This window comes from Carassius auratus, chromosome 18 (genome assembly GCF_003368295.1).
Source record: "Carassius auratus strain Wakin chromosome 18, ASM336829v1, whole genome shotgun sequence".
Classification (NCBI taxonomy): domain Eukaryota; kingdom Metazoa; phylum Chordata; class Actinopteri; order Cypriniformes; family Cyprinidae; genus Carassius; species Carassius auratus.
Window position 1 is genome coordinate 4,046,600 of NC_039260.1, and position 28,000 is coordinate 4,074,599.

General features: G+C 36.7%; 1 protein-coding gene across 1 annotated transcript; it reads right to left on the reverse strand.

Annotated features, from left to right (window-relative positions):
• LOC113118178 (C-Jun-amino-terminal kinase-interacting protein 2-like) lies at positions 1-28,000 on the reverse strand. Its single transcript, XM_026287135.1, has 13 exons — positions 27,444-28,000; positions 14,507-14,612; positions 7,514-7,726; positions 7,351-7,429; positions 6,956-7,150; positions 4,452-6,782; positions 3,576-3,651; positions 3,208-3,380; positions 2,927-3,036; positions 2,688-2,810; positions 1,849-1,919; positions 1,633-1,731; positions 1-399 (listed from the first exon to the last, which is right to left on the reverse strand). The coding sequence occupies exons 1-13, from the start codon at positions 27,506-27,508 to the stop codon at positions 327-329; spliced, it is 3,714 nt and encodes a 1,237-aa protein (XP_026142920.1). The 5' UTR covers positions 27,509-28,000; the 3' UTR covers positions 1-326.

Genomic DNA, 28,000 nt, shown 5'->3' on the forward strand with positions numbered 1-28,000 from the left:
TATATAAAGAAAAAAGAAACTGAAGTGATGTATCCAACCCAAAACCATGTCCCTAATTATATAGTAGAAAAGTTAAACAAGCAATCCATCTCAATGAAGAGAATAAATGAACTGATGACCAATCAAATAAACAGACAGACCACTAAGAGCCTATGTAGAGTATTCAACTCAGTTCGTGTCGAGAGAACATAAGAAACTGAGGAAGAGAATAAAGAGATGAGGCCTGTTACATTTGAGGAGGCTCCCAGGCGCCTCGTAGTGGCCAAGCCCAGGAACAGACACCTGTCGAGAGGGACAGCAGTCGCCATGGTTACCCTTTTCCTCTTTTACTCAAGGTAGATATCTTCGGTAGGACAGGCGTATTCTAAGTGCTCTTGGTAGTACTCCTGGAACGCCCGTCTGAAACAAGCACACAGAGACATACGAGATCACAACTCACACGTGTGTTGCGCTTTGTGAGTTAATTAAATAAGGTTTTTATTAAATAAGGTTTGCATATTTTGTTAGTTCTTCTGCTAAATATGATCACATTGGTTTTATTGTGTGTGTGTGTGTGTGTGTGTGTGTGTGTGTGTGTGTGAGAGAGAGATCATATTTAGGAATTAAATAATACATTAATTAAGGTAAATTTTCAACAAATTCAGCTGTCATAACCATAATATAACTATAACTCCTAAAACTATCATTACATTTCATATATATTTATAGATATCAAGGTTATTATAGTTTTTGTATATTCATCATATTTAGGAATTAAATAATAAATTAAATAAGGACAATTTTGATGTCAAACGTTTGCATATTTTGTTAGTTTTTTTTTCAAGCAAATTTCAAACCAGTTCGTTCACAATAAACCAGGATCTAAAATCAACTAAATAAGGTCAATTTTGATGTCAAATTGACTAATATTGACTAAAATAATTGTATATAACTATAATATTTATTTGTAATTTCTATTTTATTTGTAAATTATGTTTTTCTTGTTCATTATTATCCAGGAAGGAGCAGTTATTGCATATTTTGTTTGCCTGTTTTTTTTTTTTTTTTTCTGAACAATTTGTTCACAATAAACCAGGAATTAGATAATTTAAATTATACTTATTTTATAATATTAAAAGGAGTCTATTTAAGCCCAGCACACACTATAACACAGAAGCTAGTCACACCAGCTAACTACATATCTGGAGGCTCATAAAGTGTGCAATAATAATGAGGAATCATTTCCACAACTCTACAGAAGACTAAAGCTGTGTGTCTGTACAAGTGTGCAGGTTGATGAGCTTCTGTCTTGTTATTAATGATGGAAAAAAAAAGTATTGTCGTAAAACATTTTTAGTTTCTGTTCTTTAACTTTCTCCCCTTCATTTTTGTGCTTAATGAGAAGGCTAAATAATGTATATGTTCATAAGGTCATATGATGTAATGCAGCAGAGATAGCTGCCTCCTGCTGGGTCCCATAACTCCAAAAGATTGAAGCTTTAATAATTCACACAGCAGACAAGCCTGGGCTCTGATACTGAAGCAGAGACCAATTCTCGTTAACTTCTCTTCCCTGCTCTTCTTTTTTTGCTATTCTCAGTGTCACAAGTTTCTTGTAAATGTTATTGTGATGTCTAAGAGCATTGCACTCACCCCACACACTCAGCTACATGTCTCATGGAGTCCTGAGAGACGAAGACGTGACATGCAAACCTGTTCAGCATCGGGTGCTTGGTGATGAAACCAAAATAACTACAGAGAGACAGAGAGAGGGACTTATTTTGGCCTGCAAAATCTTTTGAGAAAATTGATAAAATGCATGAAGACTTGTTTTGGGGTTTTGGTGGTAATGTATGTGTGTATATTTACCAGTTGTTTTTAGGATGACATCCACAAAAGGAGATGTTTTTCATTTGGAAGAAGTGACTACATCTGTCAAACTATAAAAAGAAATGAGAAGAGGAATTATAATTAATATCAAAATCCAGGCAAAACGCTGCAATTTAGATGTATGCCTCAAAATGTATGCCCCGGGTGTCTGTTCACGGTGTGTGTGTGTGTATGTGTGTGTGTGTGTGTGTTGTGGGTGTGTGTGTTTGTGTTCTCTAATCACTGCTGTGTGTGTGCACTTGGATGGGTGAAATGCAAAGCACAAATTCCCAGTATGGGACACCACACTTGACCACGTCATGTCACTGTCATTGTATATTGTGTTAATTAAATGTTTTTCTAATTAAAAGTCATGAATATATATAAATTAAGTGTTTTTTTTTTGTTTTTGTTTTTTTACAAAAAATTAAATAAGATTTTTTATATATAAAAAAATATATATATAATTAAAAGAAAATATATAAAAAAATGAATAATAATAATATATATATATATATATATATATATATATATATATATATATATATATATATATATATATATATATATATATATATATATATATATATATATATATATATATATCTCATTATTATCATTTATTTTTTTATATATATATTTTTTTTTCATTTAAACATGAAATGAAGACTCAGTAGCCCAATAATAAATAAATAAATAAATAAAATTGTTTGCAGAATAAATTAATCATTGCTGACTGCTGATTGGGTAAACAAGACTACTGTCATATCCAGTAGGGAAAGTAAAAAAAAAAAAAAAAAGTTTTACCTTTACATTTTTACTCTTCGTCACTCTCTTACCTCCCCTGAAAAGTCATATTCATCATCCAAACTCATGACTAGTTTCACACCCTGCAGGCTTATTTCCAGCTCACAAATAGATGGGGGATGAAGATGCACTGTCCTCTTCCTTGCCATAGCGATCTGAAAGACAAAACAAACCCATTAGTTCTAGTTTGCATCATATGATGTAACATTGTGCATTCACTGAGTACTATCTCACACAAGTAAAGCACACTCTGATTTCCTGTCTGCGGTACCTTCTGCATGGCAGCGCACAGGATGCCGTTGCCTTGGTGATAAGGAACTTCCACCGAACCCAGGAACTGCACTCGGAAGCTTTCCATCCAAGCAGGGTTCCTCTTCATTGCTATGGAAACACACGTATACAGACAATGCTGACTCACCAAGTGCTTTAACAAAGACACCAGATGTGAAACCAGTCCCAAATTCCGTAACAGAAGGACTCTTTTACAGAAGTATATATGTATTTTCCCCCCAAAACAGTAATGCCAAAAAAAATTATTTTCAAAATTCTTACTCATCAGATCTTTGGTTTGGCCAACAACCTCGTGGGCATAGTATGCTGGGAAAATCCCTCTGGCCCCTGTGCGCATGTTGTACCCACGGTACCAGTAATCATCCTCCTCTTCCTCAACGAATAATGGATCATCAACGTCTAACTCCAGCTCATCTGCATGCCGTGGGATGAACCTGCAGCGTGGGCATCAGAACTTGCATTTGCATTGCATGCAATAGATATTAAGAGCAGTCAATTTACCGTTTTAACAGATACTGAAAAAGAAGAGTACCTTGAGGGTTTGTGATTGGACTTTAAACCAGACTGGAGTTTTTGGATTAGAGCTACTGTAGGTGTATTTAGGTAATAGTGTGAGTAGCATTTCTCACCTGAAGACCGCTCTGTGAGTCTGATCTCTTTCTTCTCCATTTATAGTGCATGAGAAAAGCCCAAAGGACTCCGTGCCTGAAACACACATAATGCAAATGCATTGTGTCACTTTATACTGAAATACAAGCCCCAAGGTAATGTGTGTGTGTTTGTGTGTGTGTGTGTGTGTGTGTGTGTGTGTGTGTGTGTCACAGAGGACTGTAAAACTCATTTAGAAGCAGGTCATACAAAATCCTTCATCTTCTGATGTCGTCTCATTAGGATTATTAAATATCCTTTCTGTTCAGCGAGACAGGCTCCTAAATTATGTAAAAGGATCTTCTAAATCTCTTAAACTGTACTAAAAGGGATCAGAATGGCTCTGTGGATGGGAATGAATTTAATTTGGTATTTGGTCATTTATTTCAATAATATACAACAATTTATATGCATTTATTCCTTGAGCACATTTGTATATTAAACCTTTACAGTAGCTTTAAAAATGTTGCTGTGTTAGTCATATTAGTTTAATCCAGAAAGAGAGAAAACAATAACAAAAGATGGATTTTTGGCACTAAGAAATCCTTCAAAGAAACCAAAATGAAAGGATCTTTCACAAAAATGGCATCATTTATTCCCCTTCATGACATTCCAAACCTGTATCATTCTCTCTTCTGTTTTTGTTCATGTTGTGAAAGTTAATGGGGTCCAAAACAATACTGGACCACATTCAGTTTCTTTTTATGGACAAAAACGATTGAACACATTTTTCAAAACATCTCATGTTGTGTACAGGTTTGGAATGAAATGAGGGTGAGTAAATGATGACAGAATTTAATTTTTTTGGGGTGAACTATCCCTTAAATCTTTTTTGTATGGTGTTAAATGTCACTTACTGGAGGACCGTGACGCGCTGTTGACAAACACATTGAGGAACTTCTTTGAGAAAGGTAAATCCGCCTCAGGGGAGGAATCTTCTTCAGAGGAGCTTAATAGCAAATCAGGTCTCATGCCTCTCTCCATCTGGCCCTGGCCGTAAATATCTTCATCTTCATCAACAACTTCCTCATCACAAATAGTAGAGAGTCCATCGCTGTCCTCACTAAGAACAGAGGTACAGCGCTTCAGGCTCACCAGCTCAAGCGTTGTGTTTTCGTCCACCACAAGGGTGTACTTCATTGAATCGTATGCCAAGGAGTCATCGATGGGCCGGTTGGAGGTTGTGTTCCTCAACACACTCTCGTCAATAGGTGGGGAGCTGTCCAAGTAAGTCTCGTTTTCGTAGGGTGAAGGTACCTTTTGAAGATCCTCCAAGAAAGGGGAGGTATCTTGCTCATCTTCATCGTTATCTGTTGAGTAGGTAAGACTGAAACAGTGATTGGTCTGTGCTGTTGGGAGGTCCAGCGTAAGGCTGTTTTTGACTTCAGTGATTCGCTGCAAAGTGATTTGATCGACCCGTATCTCCCGTCCCTCGTCTTTGTCGCTGATTATGCTCTCGCTCAAGCTGGGAGACTCCAGCTCCTTCATTCTCTCCATCACCAAGTCATTATTTGGCTCCTCCTCCTCTTCTTCTTTCTGCTTGTTTTTTAATGAGTTCTGGGATGGGAAGTCCTCAGATTCATAATTCTTTATCCCCATATCAAATCTCTCTGTAAAGACGGGTGAAGGGTTGCCATATGTGGGGCTGCTCATGTACAGACAAGTGTCCATTCTCTTGCTTTCCTTCTGTCCCTCTTCAGATAAATAGCTGGCTTCTCTCTCCTTCTCCTCATGCAGTCTCTTCTCTAACTTTTCAGAGGTCACCTTCTGTGACTTTTCTTCCAGTTTCTGCTCTTGTGAATTGCAGCCATCCGTCTCAGTGAATGTATCTAATTCCAAGTCTGACGAGGGTGAGATGGTGTCAGAGATCGAGGCTGAGCGTTTGAGGCACTCTTCTGGGCAGCTGATTGGGTAGGAGCCTTCTGAGATCATCCTGTTCACCAGGTTGCTGAGAAGCCAAGGAGAATCAGAGTTTTCACTGAGCTCGTCCTCAGACTCTGAATCGGACTCTCCCTCACTGTTACCATCATAGTCGTCCACAGAGGGCATGAGTTTGGGGCCAACCGGCAAATAGAAGGAGCGTTTGAAGCTCTCAAGACTGTGGTCAGGCTCAATCTTCAACAACAGCTGCTGGGAGCCACTATCCTCGCAGGGGATGGCAGGGGGAAGAGTCTCATCTGGATCGGCCTGGTGCTCATAACCCTGTTCGTCATCTACATTCTGCAGGCCCATCAAAGCTTGGCCATCATCTAGTTGTAACATACCTGGGCTGGGGTCCAGACCTGGTGAAGGTTCTTGTTTAACTGGCTCAGATTGGACCAGAAGAAGAGAAGCTTTTAGACCTATAATACCGCTGTCCTGTTCAGGGTCCAGCTCCTGGTCCAGTTCTTGGTCTGAGGTTGGGGAGCTTGCTTCTTCAATGGAATTGGTGAGGTGTGAAGAGCGCCCGCTACTGGATTCACTGGTCAGGTCCAGCTCTGTCTCTGAGATGGAAGAAATCATGTTACTAGCAAGCGGACCACATGCAAATGCAGCCTCAAGTTCCCCTTCAATATCAGAGTCTGATCCAGGAGAGCTAAGGTCATCGCTGTGGCGGTCTGACTCCGCATAGCGTTTGGTATTCATATCAGCGATACCAGGATCAGATGAAGGAGAAGTTGTGTCATTTGCAGCAGGTTGACCCTGATGCATGTTTCGAGGTTCGTCCATAGCATCAAGGACATCTGATCGACTGGATGACATGTAGCTCGAGACAGAAATGCACTCAGCTGGTTCAATGCAGGGGAACTCAACATAAGACGACGCCTCATCTTCCTTGCAGGTTTGATCATAGGTATCCTTACTTATGAAGTCAATGTCAAACTCTTTGTCCAGCTCCTCATCTGATAGCGGAGTCTCAGCATCATTACCAAGAGGTGCGGTTGAGGACAGACACCTACTGGTGCCATCGTTTTCCAGCTCTGGGTCATAAGCAGTCTCTGTAGTCACGGTATAAGTGTCACTGGGTCGAGAGTGGCAAGGTCGACGTTTGGTATGACCATTCAGGTCGTGGTCAACCTCGGTATCAGAGCACTGAGAAGTGCAGTCTTCCACTGTGGGAACAAGTTCGCTTAGAGTGGATTCCTCAACATCAGCTTTCACCTCAGTTGCCTCAGACCCGCTTGAAGAGTTATGTTGACCAAAGGAGCCTAGTTTTGAAAACAGGAAAGATTTAGAAAGAAAAAGCGAGATGGCGGGGGAACTAAGATAAGCTGACAAGGATAAGGACAAAATGAGAAATGTTGCTGAAGGTGTTCAATATCACCATGAAAATTGTAACCTGTATTAATTTTGATTAGCCGTTAGCAATATGACTTCTTACCATATTCAGGTCGTTCTTTTCTGTTGCCCTCAAAGTCATACAGCAGCGGCCTACCAGGTGACTGTTGAAGACCACAATGTCCTGGTGGATTTGAGGGTGTACCATTGGCAGAGCCGGTGGTGTCTGGAGCCCCTGAGCAAGTGGTATTTGCATGGGAACCATCCTCAAGGCAAGAGTGATTTGGAGACAAGCAACCTAAAAAGGTGAGTAAAATGATTAACAATGGGCTACATTTATAGCTACAAAAATATCCGAAATAGATATCAATCAATAGAATATGATAAGTGACGTTCTGATGCAATAATTGTATGAATTAGCTAGAGTTTGCATAGAGCTTTTTTGGAATCTTGGAATCAGTTTTGGAATTCTGTTATATATATATAAACAACAATTACCCTGTGAAGTTGGGTTTCGAAGAGAATCCTGCCAGCTTGACTTTCGTGAAGACATATTGCTGTTGTTGTTCAAGGAGTCCTGAGATTAGGACCAAAAAAAGAGTTTAAATACTGACAACATATGTATATTGATATATTGATTACAGCTGTGTATAACAGGTACCTGGGAAGCAGTCAGGTTTAGAGTGGTTGGGCGGCTTTTCAGGGTGCCCAGTGTAGGGGAGGGGGGAGGAGATGCCGATGGTGAGGGAGGGGCATCAGGATCTGCATCCTCTTCTTCATCATCTTCATCATCGATCATCTCAAACTCTTGGAAGTCATCTTGGAATGAGGACACTGGGTGGTGGAAATCATTCTTTTCTAGAATTAAGCAGTCCTTTACAAAGAAGAAGAAAAGAAAGGAAGGATTTTAAAGATTTTACCTGAAAATAATTGTAAAATATCTGGTAACTATAACTGTAAAACATTACCACAAATCAATAATGCAGCCTGAAACAGGGGTGACTGAATGAACCAGTGAAGAGCAATTATACACAAATTCGATATCCACAAATATCAGTCAGCACGAACAAGAGCAAATGATTCTCATGTATACCATGCATGATTCAACATGGCCTTTTTCTCTGCTGTTAATGTTTTGTTCCATCTATTAGTTGGGCCATATGTTCACCCTGGACTGGATGAAGATTTGACTGCTAGCCAAGCCATAATTTCTGAAACATATGTTACTGTATATATATAGAGATCAGTGGTTGCAGGAAAAACAAACCCTATCTTGAAGATATGTTTAGTGACGAATACAGCATATTTATATGACTGTAATGCTGAAACTAACAGTGAGTTTTAAGGACTAAAGTTTAAAGCATGTTTTAAAGCAGCTATAATTATTCCTGTTCCAAATAAGCTGCATTTTAGCTGCTTAGACGATTACAGACCAGTGGCCCTAACACCGGTCATACTGAAAATATTTGAGAGATTGGTACTAAAGAATATAATTTCAATGGTCTGTCTGGATTCTAACAAATTCGCTTATAAGACTAATAGGATTCTGTTGCTCTTTGTCTTCACTCAATCCTGCAACACTTTGAAACTCATGGCACTGGTTTCAGGGCTCTTTTTGTGGATTAAAAATCTGAATTTAACACAATTGTTCCAGTAAAACTCTTTGTCAAATTGGATCAATAGGGGGTTCATCATTCCCTTGCTTTGTGGATTTTGGATTTTCAACAGAATAGATCACAGGTAGTTAAAAATAAAAACAGGATTTCAAGCCCTAGAACAAAAAAGGGTTGGAGCTCCACAAGGTTCTGTACTGTCAGCAGTGTTATATTCCATGTACACTGATGGTTGTGTTTCACACAGTGAATCAGTAAAAAAAAAAAAAAGTTTTCAGATGATACTACAATAATTGGTTTGATAACAGAATGAAAACGATTATAGAAAAGAGGTATCTGCATTGATTGAATGGAGTTGTAGCCACAATCTGAAATGCAATGTCTTTAAGACAAAAGGAAACTGTGTTTGACTATCGATGGGGTAAAAAGGTTCTTTTGCCATTAACTATTAATGGCCAGGTCACTGAAAATATGAAGGGTTTTAAGTTTCTTGGAACAACAATATCTGCATTGTTGAAGTGGAAGGATAACTTAATAGGCATGAGAATAATAAAAAAAAAGAAATGTGAGACTTAAAATTCTTTATTTCATATAAAGAAAAATACTAATAATTGTAAGTGCATTACTAGAAGCTTGTTTTCATATTTACCCTGGAATATTCCTTTATATTCATTAAACTAAATATAGGGCAGGGCAACATTTTATTGCCCAATTATTTATTGGTTTATGAAAAGTGGGCGTTACACCAAAACAGAGTCAGAGTCTGATTCATATTATTCACAATGTGTATTAAGAAAGTAAATAAGAAGAATTTTGTAAAGAATTAATTTAGTCTTTAAAAGGGAAAGTGGATGGACTGGACAAAGCTGAGAGAATCTTGTCTTATGATTGGGAAGGGCAGATGGTGATCGATGCTAAAGCTCCTCACGTTACAGCACACTTCCAGGAAAACAAGTCAATGCACTTGCATAAGCCTAACGTCTCATATTCACCTCAATTAAAAACACACACAATAGAGTTAAAATTCTGTTTGTTGCTTGGCAAATGTGTATGGGTGATGCCATTAAAAGTCTCACACTGCATTGCATTCACAACCAGCTGGCACTGCAGGGACCTGAATTTATACTCCATCTCTAACCAAATCAATACCAGCAGCAGTCAAACACACCATGACCAATAACCACACTTAGAAGAGATAATGCTGTATTGATGTAGTTCTAGCTGTTCTGCACGAGTTGGTTTATAAATGCTCTGTTGAAACTCTATCGCTCTGCTATTTCCAAGGACGAGGCCTCACCCCTGACCAGCACTGACTTTTCATCCCCGCTCAGAAACGGAGCAAGCATTACACCAGCAAAAAGTGTTCTGCTGAGCCAGCAGAACTCACACAGAACTCATGAATGGATGCAGTGCTATCGATGCTGACCACAGAGGCAAAGCAAGGGAAAGATGAAGAGGAAAAAATAAATGATGCAGTGTTAGAAGGTGAAGGAAACACCGAAAGATTGTAAATAGAGAGAAGCTTAAAGAACACACATACACACTACAGTACACACACACAGATCAGCTGTATACTGCAGTAGAGGCAGGAAGGAGGTGAAGCAGTGATATTCACTGATGTCTAAGACAAGTATCTATACTAATGCAGACATTAACTACAGCACTGCATAATCGAGGGCTCTTGAATAATTCATTAGACAACCTATTCATCAGTTCTGAATGAGTCAGTCAGTGTTGCCTGATTTATTAGTTACAAAAAAACTATAATAAGGTAATCATATCTCATTTACTTCAAATAAGAATTATAATTAAATTATATATTATAGTATATTATTAACAATCCTTATAGGAAGAACCAGGGGTAGTTTTTACACTTTTTAGATTTTTTTTACTCCAATAAATATTTCTGAAGTTAAGTTTGTTTATGAGTTTATGATTATTAATTTATTTGTATAAGTCATTTACCTGATAAAATAAAATAAAAATAAATAAATCAAATAAAAATGAACATTCTTATACTGTCATTGCCTAATGGAAAAAAAAATGCTCTTTGTCCAGGTAATCATATCTTGTTTATTTCAATTAAGGTGTAAATCATCTTATATGAAGTGTAGTATATTATTAAGAATCTTTAGAGAATGCCATGGGTTGTTTTTACGGTTATTATATTTCTTTTTTCCACCATAATAAATATTTCTGAAGTTTGTGAATTAAAAAAATTAAAGTTACAAATTGTAGAAAAGTTAATTACATTTTAAAACATGAAATGAAACATGAAAAAGCTACCTGGATTAAAAAGTTAATTATACAAATTGTTGTCTGAATGTATGTCAGTTTTTAGTCAGAATCTGAGATATAGATCTTGAGGCAACTACCCCTGTTACTATCCCTTGTGAACCCTATATAATATATATATATATATATATATATATATATATATAAAATCCAATTAAAAAACACAAAGGGCCAGTAATAAAATGCTGTGAAAGCAGAAATTAAGGTCAATACAGTGTTAGCAGGAATGGCCCACCTGCACATAGCAGTGTTTTCTGCTCCACCCTCTGAGCTGATGACATCAATAATAACTCCACGTCTTTCCTCTGGGGTTCTGAGCCACAGCATATCACTCAGTTTAGCAGATTGCAATGTGATGAAATGTTACCAGCTAAATATTTCCTCTGTATACACAAACTAGAAAATGTGTAAAAAAAAAAAAATCCACAAACAAATGAACGTAGAACAACACACACACACACACACACACACACACACACACACACACACACACACACACACACACACACACACAAACACAGCTCCAGAAGAAAAACATCTCACCCTCTTGTCTTTGATCTCTAATTATGAGAAGTTTGGACAGACACTAAGATGGCACATCTCATGCTGCTAAACTAATCCCTCACACACACACACACACACAGAGAGATTCATCAAACACTATAACTGCAGATTTAACCCTTAAACATGCACTTTAGCTCTACATAATGAGTGGGCCTGAAAGACGTAATAAATTATATATTTATAAATTTCAGCTTCATCTAAATGAAGGGTGTACAGCTGGGCAACAAATAATGAACAATAATATAATTTATCATAATAATTATTAACAAATTCATGAAGATCACATTCATACTGTGCTTTTTTCATAATAAAATGAATTGCTTTCATCACAACATTCTTCCTACTCTTTAATTCCTTTACTTTTTCTACTGATGTAGTTTGAAGATTTTAAGCCACATATTCTATTTCATTAAGAAAAATGTCATATTACGCAAGTTTAAGGAGTTGTGAATGCCATTTCATGTTGTTTTTCAGATCCTGCACACTACTCAGTTAGCGTTCATCCACAGCATACTGTAATTTGAAAACCCCCAGAAAACCAAATCTGTTAATTGTACTCGGAGAGCCGAATAATCCATGAAGAAAGCGAGAGAGAGAGAGAGAGTTAGAGAGCGATTGGAAGGATGGAATTGTTGGCTGGAAATGATCTGTACAAGAATCATTCTAGAAATGTTAATGTCAAAGTGTCACAATCGTTACTGACTGGTGTAATGAGCACAGCAACAAATCTCTCAAATGCATTTATCTATATTTCACAGCATGTGTAGTAGGTGTGTTTTTGTCATGAGATGTGTGATATGGAATGTTAAAAACTGATTCAAGCTGCAAAAAAAAAAAAGAAGACTTTATGAAAACCTACTACTGTACTATAATAAATATAAAAATAATTGTGGGCTTTCTGAAAGCTCTAACAGAAATCACATAAATAAAAATAATGCTTTCACATAAGGCATAATAGGAAAAATGGATGAACAAAAAAAATGGAGAAACTGATTTTTAAGAGATGAGTGATCTTCACTGGAGAAGGGTGAGTTTGATATACAGGATCTCTCCCTTCATAATTGTAAGACTTTAATCTCATCAGAGAGGTACAAGAACACCATATTTTCAGATTTTACAAAGATTTTTTCTGTCTGAAAAGATCTGTTACGCAGCTGGTGAAAGTTCAGTGAGCTAAATAGGAACGTATCATTGTAGCATTTGCGTCATTACAACATTTAGAACAAAAACAATCAAATGTGGTAATTACTATAAACATTATATTACTGTTTGGACAGTAAATATTTGCGTAATTACAAAGTTTCCATTCAAAAATATTTATAACTCTGAGAAGAAAAGTCTGAACTGTGAGATATAAACTTACAATTGTGAAAAAATAGTTTATTTATTATTATTCCATGCTGTAAAAAAATAATTGTGATATGAACTAAGATTTGTAAGATCTCAGAATTAAAAATTGCAAGTTTATATCTTGCAATGAGTTTATTTCTCTTAATCCTGTCTTTATATCTTGCTAATTCTGAGAGAGAGAGAGAAAAAAAAGAGGAAATATTCCGAATTGTGCTATAAAAAGTCACAATTACCTTTATAAAAAATAATATTTTTTTATCTGGCAGAAACGGCTTCCATAATAAACCGATTTTCATTGTAAAATAGTTTTAATGTTAACATCACAGCCCCATGGTAGAAAATAGCCATTACAATCAGTCCACAGATATACGATGATAAGCTTCTCATGTTTCCTCCTTGGTTACTGTTGCTAACCTGTCAAACATTCCTAGCAACTGCATACGGTCACCAAATAAAGGCTACAGTACAAAAAATCAGAAATGCATAAATCACCTTCACACAAAAGTGTTCATCATTAATGATACCATGTCAAATACTAATATAAAGTAAATACGACACCGAATAAATATTTCCAAACCAATAGTTATTGTTTGTATAAACCTTGAAGGTTTCTTATATAACTGCACTGAGTGGCACATTTGAGGTCTTCTGTGATTTTGTAGACTTTAGCTGCATAGACAAGGGACAGGCCCTTCAAACACAATGCAGTGCTGCTTCCACGTGACATATTCCTGTGGGACAGGCCTTTGTGTGTGTATGTGTTTGCCTAATTAGAGCCGCTAACTGTGTCAAAAAAAAAAGAAAACCTGTAGCCTGACACACTGCATTGACTGCATGGTCGCCCACTTTGAGATCACCCTACAAATCAATAAATGACCTGCCTATGGACTGTCCAATCACCATCCAGAACCAACCAATCAATCTTCCTACATACTGAACAATGTGAGGTCACTGCATGCTATGATGCCCACAGACTGCGATTGTGTGGATCGAATCACTGCATTTAAATCAATTTGACACACCAAAGGCATGTGAGATGTTTAAATCAATTTGACACACCAAAGGCATGTGAGATGTTATTATCGAAGCGATACATGCATGTTTGAACATTTTGCAGAGAACACAGGCAGACGAAATTAGGAGCAGGCTGAGGAAGAAGTGGTTTTGTTTCTAACAAAACTGGGGTGCAGAAAGCTGAGAAGAGAGGTCTGCATAGCAGCAAACTTCACTGGGTCACCAGCCCTTCTACTGCAGCCGTGGCACACCGCCACCACAAACAAACATTTACAATCCCTCAGTGCAGCCAGCACACACATCAAATACAAATATTTCCATAATCACATCCATATTAACACAGTACAAAGGGGAAAGACTTCTACATTTGGATGTTTTACAATAGTTCAACAGAAATTCATGTTTTCTTTCCATTTAATATTAAAATTCAGAATTCAACGGAGAATGTTTTTTTTATCCTGAATTTGAGTTGAACTTTAATTGACATAGCAAACATGATGTAGAACTGCATCAAAAGATAGATAGACAGACAAGATTTATGCTTTCAAACCTACAGCCTTTTAAAATGTAAATGAGCTCTTTTACATGCATGACTGCCAAATGAAGTGATTTCCAAAGGTGCGATAAGCCACATATTCATCCATATGTAAATATGTGAATATTAGCAGCTCTTATTGAGTACATAAACAACCTGCTGAGCATGGCTGAGCTTACGGTTTCCTGGAAGTACCACACTAGTCTGTAGTACACTAGACTCAATAAATAAAATAAAATAAAATAAAATAATATAAAATAGATGCATTGTGAATGGTTCAAACCTTTTCGTAAGGGTCAGAGTCATAGTTGAGGCCTATGCCACAATCATCTGTGATTTCAGACAAATCTTCATCATCAAACTCCTCCAGACTGATGTCATGAGCCGGCCTGCAAACAGAAACACAAATAATGAATACAAAAGTTCAAATCAATACTCAAATCAAATCATGATTTTCTTTAAATGTACTGAAATCAGCAGGGTTGTGTGATGGTTAGAAAAGATCATCATCTCTGTATAAAAACTATAACATCTATGAGATGTGCTGGCTAATATATGTGTGTATGTGTCCCTGTGGTAGTCTGATCTGAAATATGAGCTGCTAAGACATAGCAGTTTTTTTTTCACACACACAGGTCACTAGCCCAAGAAATCCACAAGGTCACTCAGATTAGCGCTCTCTCTTTCATATGCACACACTCACACAAACACACACACAGAAGCACAGCACCAGATAAGACATGGTCAGCACACCTTTAAACAACATTTCTCTCCTCCACCATCCCCGTTCATTATCGATAAGTGGGTTAGCATGCTGCTAAATAAGGCCAGCCTCTGTTTAGCCTTAATTGGCTCTACTTTGTATCAGCAAAATGTATTAAGCCGGATTCTGGTGTATGGTGTATGCTAGCTGCTAACACAGGGACGATTTAGCCTCAGCTGAGCTTTACTGGGCTGACAGCAGTGCTGCAATGCAGCTTTTCACAGTCAGAGCACCACAAACACACAGACTTGTGATGTATGGAGGATCCACGACAGAACCAAAGAAAGAGGGAGGAGGAGAACGATTGTTTACTGGGTGCTCTTGTCTGAAAATATTGATATTTTTAATATAGATCTGGTTTCAGAGCAGAAGACACTATGTAATGCTTTAATCATTTTTTACAGTAATAAGTCTTAGTTATTAATCTACTAATATTGCTACAAAAAATTATTCATATGATGAAACACGCAGGTTAATATCAGCACTAAAATCCAAATAGTTAAGCACATTAAAAGTTTGTTAATGTGCGTCAGTTAAATTCTATAAATTGTTGTCAGCCCATCCATGAACCTGAGAGCAAAAACATTTTTTTATAAAGTAGATAAGTAATCATTCCATTAATGAATAGATATAAATTAAATAATACAAAAATAAATTGCACAAAAAAGTCCCAGGCCCTGTGATTTTTAGTGACAAACATGGTAAGAAACAATAATTTAATACTCAAATAATAAAAAATGCCTTTATTTATTTAATTTATGAAGAAATAGAACATTTAAATACAATAACATAATAAAAACAAAGTAAAATGGACTAAACTTTGTCGTTTAAAAGAAAAGCAGTTCACTCCAGATTTTTTATTTTTATTTTGTGGTTTCTGATCCCCTGTGTATACGCCTATTTGTAAACCAATATCATCTACGCACATCATAAAAACAGCTTCAAGTGGGCAAACATGATTTATGCTGTGATGAACTCATTACATTTACTAATTTGTGCTGTTTTGGTCTTTTAATGTGATCCTTTCTCTGCTGGCACTCATAGCCTTTTTACTCACAAGGCACATGTAAGTGAATCACGTACATCAATAATGACTCATTGTGTTCTGTGAATGTTCAAGCTATTCCTGGTTTTTGTGTCACAGGTCAAAACTGCTGGACTCATGACTAACTATGCTGACAAATGTTACCAATCGTCATCTAAAAACCACAAATCATTTAATCAGTAAAGTACAACTCCAAAACAGTGCTAAACCATGAATTGGTCTGCATTCAAATGGGTCATTTACATTTTTTCTTTCTCTTTGGGGGGTTACAAGGTTTTGGTGAATAATTAAGATCTGTAAAGTTGCATAGACTAAATTCTCAAATCCTGAGAGATATTCTTTATCAATCTTAGACTCTGTCACGCCCCCTAAAATGCCTCGTTTTAACACACCTCCACATGTCTATGTCACGATGTGGAAATATTTGTGTAATACTGTCCAAATGTTCACACAAAGAAAGGCGGCATGGTTTCAGTAACCGAAGTTAGTGTTGACTTTACTTTCTGAATCAGCTGCTGGGAGTATGTTTTGTTATTAGTTTAAGTATTTGCTATTGGCCTTTTCAAATTAGTTTTGCATGTGCGTGTGTGTGTGCGCGTGCGTGTGTGTGTGAGAAAGAGAGAGAGAGACAGGTTCACACAGTGGAGTCAGCTGTTTTAACCATGGCTTGTGTACTGCAAACACAAACACATAGAAACACATATGCGCTTCATCACTATTCATCACTATTGCCGCGTTTCCACCAAAATTAATTTAAATTAGGAACTTTTTCCGCCAGGAACTTTTTTCCACCCAGACCTGTTGCTTTTCTGTATTGCCACCGTGGCCTAAAGTACCGGGAAGATTAGGCAAATAGTCTAGTGACGTAGGTCTGCGCACGTTTCTCTATACAAAGTACACTGATTTTGGACGTGCATCCTCGGTAGTTCGGACTTTGGCAATTCGACTCGGCAGTGTGACGTCCGCGATGACGCAAATCCAGTAAATCTGCAAACAGCAGCGTATTTGACAACATCAGTCAGCTGACCATGGCTACTGCAATTTTCCTCTCTGTATATTAACAATAAAATGAAATAGGATATCAAATACCACTGCCTCCTTTCATCTAAACATAATAACAACTGCAGAAATTTACTTAGTTCAGGGAAATGTGTATTATATATATATATATATATATATATATATATATATATATATATATATATATATATATTTACATTACATTTACATTTACATTTATTCATTTAGCTGACGCTTTTATCCAAAGCGACTTACAATTGCTATATATGTCAGAGGTCACACGCCTCTGGAGCAACTAGGGGTTAAGTGTCTTGCTCAGGGACACATTGGTGTCTCACAGTCAGAGGTGTCAAGTAACGAAGTACAAATACTTCGTTACTGTACTTAAGTAGAAATTTGGGGTATCTATACTTTACTTGAGTGATTATTTTTCAGCCGACTTTTTACTTCTACTCCTTACATTTTCAGGCACGTATCTGTACTTTCTACTCCTTACATTTTAAAAATAGCTTCGTTACTGCTATTTCATTTCGGCTTGTTTTCATTCCGGCTTGTCATCATTCAAAAAAAAAAAAAAAAAAAACCTATCCAGATAAATCGCGCCATCCGGAAGCAGTGAATTTGATTGTGGTTGGATGAGAAGTATAAACATATACCATTCCGACACCCTATTGGTCTTTACGCGATCCATCGCACCTGCACGTGACACAAATCACATCACAGTCCAGCCAGGACATAGACAGTTTTGGGTTCGTTTATCAAAAAATATATATCTTAAAAGTAGGGTTGGGTATAGAACCGGTATCCGATCGCCTCAGAGTCAGTCCGCTTAAATTTCACATGAAACCAGCGTCAGACCGGTCTCCTCCCGTCTTTGAGCGCGCTCTTCAATCCGCAGACCGCGAACGGAGCAGCGCATGCGCACTTAAACGAACAGAGGACACAAGGTATGTGTTTATTTTATACATACACTACTGTGCAAAAGTCTTAGACACTTTAGTATTTTCACTTAATGGTGTTCGGACAGTTATTTATATATTATGCTGTAGTATGTCAGTATAAAATATCAGTTTACATTTCCAAACATTAATTTTCCCGTTGTCAGACTGCTTGTGCATTCAAAATCGCACTAGATTATTATTAAAATTAATGACCAACTGATATTTCCTACTGACACACTACAGCAAAAGATATAAATAACTGGCTTAAAACCCTTTTTGGGGAGAAAATACTAATTTTTCCATAAGACTTTTGCACAGTACTGTATTTTAAAAACGACATTGTTGCTACTTTATAAAGAATGACCATACAGTAATTCACAGAACTGATTTAAGACAGTGACAGACAGCACGCATGTTAACTAAATATCAGAGTGAGTGACAGAGATACAGTAGAAAAACTATGTGTGCTTTTGTATTAAATAATGACCCAGATTTTGAAATACATTTATTAGCCTTAGATTAAGGGAAGCACAACTTGCACAACAAGCTATGGATTTATTTAAAATATTTGTAATGTTCTTTAAAGTTATCCATAGTTTTTTTGTGTTTCTTTTTTTTAAAGTATCGGTTCAGGCACCGTTTAGGAGCCGGTACCATTTTAAAAGTATTGAAAAGGCACTGGACCCTATTTAAAAGTTATTATTTCTCACTGGCTCATTTACCAAATGAGTGCTTTTTCTTCGTCCTCCACAAATTAAGCTACTGTAGGTAGTTCGGTAGCGAGACGTTTTAATAAATTAGCGTTTTCGATTGACGATGCGATTGACAATGTTGTGATAAGTAGGCTATACCAACTTTGTAACTCGTTCCCCCCCGAACACTGGACATAGCAGATGTATGTACCGAATACAAGAAGCTATCAATCAAGAAAGTATCAGGATTATGATTTCTTTTTCAGTTTTAGTTTTTGATCAATCACTTGGATTAATCATTCATTTTGACAGCACTATAATGTTTACTGTATATAGACAACCATACAAGTGTAATTGTTACTAAGCCTGCACCAATGTTCTTGTCCATTGCCCTCGCAGATTCCTGCAGCTAATCATGGATGTACATTTACATTCCATTAAAAGTTATTGATGACAAGCCTCTGAAGTTTGACTTTTTGCACCATAACAATACTTATTGGCAACTAGTCATCATATCTCTAGTCCTTTAATGTATTTGCATTGTACTAAAGTGCGTTCATTTTAAATGGGCATATATGCGGCTGAGGAAGACCTGAAGGTCGAAACGTTACTTGATTAAATTCCTCTGGAGCAGTAGTTTTCAGTGTTTAGACTTCACTTCTTTATTTGTCTATATCATTTAGTTGTCTTGCACCTGTGTCCTAATTGGATGTTTGGGATGTGCACACCATTTTTGTATTTTTATATATGCGGCTGAAACAGGAAGCCTAGTGCATCCCAAATTTTTCAACATGAACATTTTAATATAACATTATAGTCATTATGGCCTATGGCCTTTAGAAAAATGTTTTTTGAGGCGGTGGGGTAGTACACAATAGGCCCCTGTGGTGCGGCCTAAGCTTTTGTTCTTAATGACATTTTTTCCCCTTACATTACTTTTACTTTTATACTTTAAGTAGTTTTTTAAACCAGTACTTTTACACTTTTACTTGAGTAAAAAGCTTGAGTTGATACTTCAACTTCTACAAAAGTCTTTTTAAACCCTAGTATCTATACTTCTACTTGAGTAATGAATGCCAGTACTTTTGACACCACTGCTCACAGTGGATTCGAACCCGGGTCTCCCACACCACAGACGTGAGTCTTATCCACTGCGCTAACACCACCCCTATATATATATATATATATATATATATATATATATATATATATATATATATATATATATATATATATATATATATATATATATATATATATATATATATATATATATATATATATATATACATATATACATATATACATATATACATACATACATACATACATACATACATACATACATACATACATACATACATACACATACACATACACAGCCATTACAGTGAAACTAAATATTATATAAATGTGCCTTTTTTATTTTAATTTTAACATGGATAAATTGAATACAGACCAAAGTTAACCTGTTAGATTTACCCAAAATGAGTTATATTTTGTTTAGCCACTAAAGAGACATCAGAGCCAGCGGCACACATCAGAAGGTCTAGCCGAGGTGAGAGTGCTCTCTGCGGATACATGACAACAGAGCTCCCTCTGATCACGTGGAGCTCATCTCCGAAATCGGCGAAACACATTTTTAAATAGGCGCTGTCTTTATAAATAAACTGCAGATTTGAGTTATAAACAACTACATTCTCGCCTGAAATACTTTTTAAATTACATTTCATGACACAATAACAGTTATATTTTGAAAATGAGCCGAATAAATGGTGGTTGAACTCAACCAATGCTGCGTAAACTCAACCAGTCAGGATGTTTAGCGCCCAAGTCCCGCCCCCGAAAGTACCGGAACTTTGAAAAAGTACTACCTCGCCAGCAGAGACTTTCTCATCGACAGTAAAAGAAATGGACACAGGATGAAAAATGCCTCGGATGTAAAAGTTATTTGCTGTCAAATTGATGGCAAAATGAATGGGGTCCGCTAACCAATGGCGGCGCCCAGGGATGCTTCAATAAAATATGAAACCCTGCCCTCCTGGAATTTCTGAGGGTTTTTTTTTACCCTGGTTCCTTCAGTGGAAACACACATAGTACCAGGCCAAAGTCCCTAGTTCCTGGGTAAAGTTCCTGCGGTGGAAACGCGGCATCAGTCACACCATTCTGTTCCCCTTTCGGTCTTGAACTGATGGTAAAACTAAGGACATTATTAACTGTCTTTACATTTATTTTGGAAGATGAAGCTCGTGATTATGGAAAGGGGCATTACATTTCAGACGAGTGCTAGCTGAATTGGTTGAGAATTCTACCGGTAATAAAAAAATAATCATATAGGTTTTCAACAACATTAGGGTCAGTAAATTTTTGGGTGTACTATCCCTTTAATTCACCATCAGTCTTTTTTTCTTCTTCTGCAGAACACATTAAACTTAAAAAAATAAATAAATAAAAAATAAAAATTATATATAAAAGTGAAAAAAAAGTGAAGTCAAGTATGGTGACCCATACTCAGAATTTGTGCTCTATATAGAATGCAGTATAAAATACAAAACAAATAATTATCAATATGATTTTAAAAGTGGATCCACATACAACAAGGTTCAGCTTAATCTCTTGAGTTTAGAAAAGGCTTCCAGAAAAAGCTAATATTTCTCTAACCGCTGTCAACCCACCATCCTGATCAGAGCACCGTTTACAGGGATTTCAGTGCTGAACATATTTCTTCAAGAGCCTCTAATGACCCTCCCATGAGATGAAACTCGGAGTGTGGAAATAATCCCACATACATGAGAAAAACTCAGACAGTGGATTGTGCGCTTTGAAGATGTGTTTAAATGAGCTTCTGTTTAATCACTGGAAAATCAGAGGATTTACCGTAGAAGAATGTCTTTCCACTGAGCAAGTCACCCCAGTGTGTGTGTTTGTGTGTGTGTTTATGGTATAATGCCACTTCTAAGACTAGCTAAACCAAATCATGCCTCACATGAAAAAACAAAATTAAAAAGAAAAACAGATCAACAGCAGATCTCGGTCTCCATTCACAGCCAGGCTCAGATCTAAACTGTGGCTTGACAGCAGACGCTACAGGAGCTCCTGGGAGAAGCTGTGCTCTAGACTCTGAACCACTCTGTGATATTAGTTACAGATGCAAAGTGATTCATTAATTATGAAGGAGTTCACAAAAACCTGATCTAGCAGCAGTGCTAATGACGGGATGCATCTGCAAACACATTTAGCTTTGCATATTAACCTACAGTAAGTGGCAAAGTATTCAAAGTCAGTTTCACCTCATTAAAAGTGTTTTACACACACACACACACACACACACCATAAAATAATGTGTTATTTTTTATATATATATTATATATATAAATAAATGTGAAAAAAAAATCCCATAAACTCACTGCATAGTAACGTCTTGGTGATATTTCGATATTGTAGTGACAGGTTTTGAAGGTGCAAACACAGCATGTGTTCTGTGATGATACAGAGTGGTTATTTATTGGTAAATAGTTTAAAATGGTGTGAAGGAATGGGCGAAATCATTAACTGTAAGTCACAGCGACAAAAAGATTTAATAGGTCCCATCTACAGATGGGATGTTATTCACATAATCAAAGATAAAACAGCTGTTTTCTCAATGAACTTCTAACCTCTCCATAAACAGCCTTATCAATCTTGTGCATGAAGAGATTATTTATTAGGTTCCTTGCTGATGAACATCTTGATTGTTCCTTGTGTTTGATTGTTTCACAAAAAGACACAATTTTACTCTCCAGTCTCCCTGACAAACATTAGTCGGCCGCTCCGTACCCATTAATCCTGATTACAAAAGGTGGGGCATGTTTCAGGCCCTGGGGGATGCACATATGCTGCCAATCATTGGCTGTTGCCATAGTAGCAGCGCTGTGCAAGGGATGATGTCACACCATTAGCAGACGCCTCTGAGACACACGGCAGGTTAAGTAGGGTGAGGTCACCTCTGCAGCTGTCACCATGACAACCACATCCCACCAGAGATGGGCTTAATGTGCTGAATCATGCATCTGTTCTCTGAGATGGTTTGTTTTCAAACAAAGGTGACTTCTGGACTGTTGCATGCACTTTAATACAGTCCAAATGCAATGAAGAGTCAGATTAGAAAGAAAGTCAGAATAAAATAACAATACTATACAAGATTCAATATTTTTTTTTTTTACACACACACACACACACACACACACTACTTTATTATGCTTGATTTCTGCAAATAATAATTAACCATAACACACTATAGAGTACAAACATAAACGTTTCTTTCAAACATGCATTCTTGTTCTGACTATGGCTTTGTGACACATACACACAGACATCCTTGACGAAAATTTAATTAAAAATCATGGATAACTAAAGATAAAGATAAATAAGATAATAAAACCAGCAGTAGACAATGGCAAGTCCCTGTCTTAATGAGTGATTCATTAAATCATTAGTTCACACAATTCTAATTAGAAACGAATTGAATTACTGACTCAAATGACTCATTCAGGAACAGACTCATTTAGACAAAAACATGCAGTATTTGTGTCTGTTTGTTGAACTACTGTATAAAATCGGTATTATTCGCGATTGTGTTAGTATGCTGATATTCATAAAAATGCATATCAACTATATCATATATTGTATATTTAAAAAATATTTTTGTTGCTTTCATAACTTTAATTATATGGCCATTCTAACCGCATTCTAGCTTAATCTTGCCGTGAATGCTTTTGAACTCTTAAAAAGTGTTTTTTTTTTTTTTTTTTGGAGTACACTGTCAGCTCATAAATCATTAAAACAACAATTACGATATTATCATAGATGTTAAATTTCTTACTTATATCTAGTTTGACATCTAAACAACAAAGAGAATGATCTGAGAATTAAGGGACACTAAATGAAGCAAAAACCCAGGAAACTCAGCATCGACTTCTACACAGAACTTGACTGCAAGTGTCTGCATTAATTATGAGCAAAGGAGTAGAAAAGGAAACGACAGAACAGTAAATGAGGAGAGAGAGAGGGAGAGAAATGTGCAAGACAAAGGTTAGACGAGTCATGAGAGATTTTGCAAGACTGGCTAATATTGTAGGGAAAAGAACAAAGGATAAAGAAGCTGATGTGTGTCTATGGTTGAATGAATATTTATATTTAGAACATTGATCTCCAGAATACTTGATTGGTCAATTGCCACATTTTGTTATCAAATATTGTAATATACCTACATTGTGCCAATCAAGTATGAATTCAATTTGTTTACTTTACGTCAATTTAAATCAAAGGTATACCACACTATTCAAAGATATGTTATAGAACAGTTCATGCTTCAAAAACCATTTCTAAGGGATGTGTGACAACAGACCGGAAATACTTCCCAATAAACTTCTCATTCTATAATGAAATTACGTCTCGTGACTCTCAGCAGCTGGAATTTAGTTCAGTTTACTTAGGACACACTGCTTATTTCACAGGTAGGTCACCAAACATTCCCATATTCTATATGATATTTTAATGTCATGTGGCCATACTGTACTGTACCATACTGTATAAAAGAATCCTGAAAATAATTAATCATAGTTTTCACCAAAATATTTAGCAGCATGACTGTTTCGAATTTGATCAGAAGCAATAAGATTTTTTTGCTACCAAGCAGATGTTTACTGCCAAACATGTACACAGACAAACATTTTCACAATATTTCTGTATTTCAAAGGGAGCAGCTGTAGACTTACATAAGCAGCTTAAGGAGAGGCTGCTTTTATAAGTGTATTTTACACTGCACTAGAATGTGTGTGCTATGCTCATCTCTTTATGTCCCTATGCAGTGTCTATTTGAGAAAACTTTAGGTTCTGTAGACAGCATCAGCACTAAGACCACAGCGCATTACCTAAGAGTACTGCTGAGCCATGCGTATCAAACACACACACACACACACACACTCTCTATGCTCCCTGGTCAGTGAAGATCCATGCCATAATTCAACCCACACACAGTATGAGAACTGGGAAAAGCCCCTTTGTGTACTAATGCTTCACATTTTCTTTTTAAATATTTTTTCAAAAGTTTATATTTAAAAATATATTAGCTTCATGTGGAAACTAAACTAAACTAAATCAACAACAACAAATTTGATTTACTGTATTATTATTACTTATTATTAGATTAAGCAAAAATAGATTAAAAAAACAGTACAGATATCTACTTTCTACTGAATATGTTAAGATATTTAAATATATTTTTGCACTTTGTGTATGCATCTACACTTCAAATGCTTTGGCTATACACTTTGTAATAAGTTATTATTATCATTATTATTATTTTGAAGTTGTAATTAAAACAAAGATTATTAAATTACATTTTTAGAAGAAAATACTATTTCCATCTTACTAGTTAAACATTTCACATTTAATTCAGTGTCACTTGCCACTTGCAAATTTACTAACAATTTCTAAACTGAAATCTTTTCAAAGCAATTTTTTTTTCCAGAGTTCAAAGTATTTGTGATGTGAATCATGCACATAAACAGAGAGCCAGAGGGTATGCCGTGTACAAATGTGTACAAAGCCTTTTTATCATGCCAGTAAAGCTACTTCAATCTGAGAGAGAGACTGATATTTTCTCTTCATTAAGACATTATCCTGAGGCATTAGAGGATGCAGAGTGCAGCCCATTATTTCTACTCTGAGAGATGACAGGTTTATGGGAGGACAAGGGAAGCATATGAACCCATAATTCCACTGGAAAGTAAACAATGAGAGAAAAAGGATTACAAAGAGAGAGAGAGAGAGAGAGAGAGAGAGAGAGAGTAGATAAAGAGAAGAACAGCTGGAAAGAAAAGCAAGAGAGGTGCATCAATTTGAGCTGACAACAAAATCATAACTAAGCATTTTTTTAAGACTTGTTTGAAATCACCTGCCCTGTTCCAGCACAGGGCTTTCGTCGACGCTTGACCTGAGATCGTCAGACTGTCAGACATGTGATGTGACCTGTCAGACTCTTTTGATTCATTCTGCTGGAAGCTTAGGATTTTCTGATTGTTTTACCTCTGCTCACATGTACTGAGGGAAATGTAGTTTTAATATAAAGGTGGAAGGATCGCTTTGTATTAATGCACTAGAGCGAGCGAGAAAGAGCGTCAGGAAGACTATAGCGTGCTATGGAGAAAATTAACTGTCACTCATAGGACGGTTATAGCCAACAATTTCTCTTCAAAACTGGTTAACTCTAAACTATACGTTATTTACTGTCACCGCACTTTTAAAATTTGTTGAAAAATGTTCCTCTCGGGTTATCAAAGAACAAAACTTCCTCCAAGTTCATCCACTGTTATCTTCTCACATTAAAATCCATATTTGACATACAACATGTTTCTTTCAACATGTAAAACTGCATTGGACTTGTAAAAGGTGCTTTGTCTGTGCACACTTCTCTAAAACAGAGAAAACAGTATTATGGACAGAGGTCTCATATTTAGCCAGAAGCAAGAGTTTGATATGAAAAACATATTAATGATGGATTTGTTTCAACACACAGCTTTTAACTTCACAACACTTAACTGATCGACTGTAGTCATGTTGATTACTTGTAGATTATTGTGATGTTTTTATCAGCTGTTTGGACTCTCATTCTGACGGCACCCATCCACTGCAGACGAATCTTGGGGAGCAATTGATTTAAAGCTAAATTTCTCCAAATCTGTTTTAATGAACAAACAAACTCATCTACACCTTGTAGCAAATAACAGATGAAAAAAATTACGCACCAGTAGCTAATCAACACAATAAAAACGGTTTTGTCAAATAACCTAAAACTGAACTTTATGCAGTAACATCTAAATTAACTGCTTTTATTCAATTCAAATATATAATTTAATATGTCTCGACGGCTACACCAAAAAAAGTCATTTTAAGGGTTGGATCAGGTGGAAACAGATCCTTACAGTAGCAACTGCATATATATACTGTTAAATATACTGTTTTCAGAAAGTGACATGACTCTATTCATCCATTTAAATGACTAATACTCAGTTGTACTAGGTACATTCATATTATGCACTGCACATCAAAACTCGATCTTAACATTTTTAAAAAAAAAATGTTAATTTGACTTTAATAATGGTACAAAATGATAAAAGAGGTTACATTCAATACCCATTTTAGATGTCTTTGTAATATTACCGTAATGCCAATAATAATTTACAATTACAAGCAGCTGCACAAACACAATTAAATAGGCCTACTGTTCATTGGTAGCACTATATAATTACACAATTATGGGAACACTAAAGTGTGGCCAAAATTTAAAATGCAGTTATGAGCATCACAACAGGGCGTGGGCCTTTCCAGCATATGCCAAATATCTCAGAGAGGATGCGTCAGGCAATGACATACCAGGAAAAAAAAAATGAAAAAAAAAAAAAAAAAAATCAGTCGTCTGCTCTTCACTCCATTTCATAAGTGCATTGGTTTACATACAAATTAAATCAGTGTCAGAAAAAAAAAAATACAAAAAAAAAAAACAAGGGCGTTATTGTTGATCCACATCAACAACACAAGGACGCTGAGCATCTTTCTTGCGGATGCTGATGATGCTGATGCTGATCTCTGGATGTGTTTGAGGACATTACAGACAAATAAACAGCGCAGATGGTCACATATGAGCAGCTTATAGGAATAAAAATGCCAGAAGAAACGCAAACCCCGCGCATGCTCGAGAGAAATACTGCGTGTCTTACCTGCATCCCGGAGGAGAGAGGGAGTGGAAGGTGGAGAGAGAAAACATCTCAGCCCTGTCCGCCATCTTCTCAGTGACTCAAAAACAGAGACTGCAGATGCAGATGTCCGCAGCCCATCCACAGACGCTGGAGAAGCGGATATTAAATATGATCTCGCTTTATTCTCTCTCGTTTTCGGCTACACTGACTACTGACGCCCGATGGGAATCAAACCATTAAAACGGTCCAAACGCTGATCCAAAGAAATAGGAGTCAGATATAAAGAACGCACATAGGTGGTGATGTATTGATCTCGATTATTTGTGTTTCAGTCACACACCTGCTGATGAACCAGCGCTGTTTGGCGTGATCTGCGCGCTTCTGATGATGCTGGTGCTGATGAGGGAGGGGGCAGAGGCGCGTGCATGGATCTCAGAAATAGAACGAGCGGCTGTGCCAATCAACGTTAAACTGTTCCTATAAGTGGGTGTGGCTTAGAGGTCCAGAGGCTGTCTCTGATTGGTCATGTTGATGGGTTCATTCGAATTAATTGATTTATTTTCGCTCTCTTCGCTCTT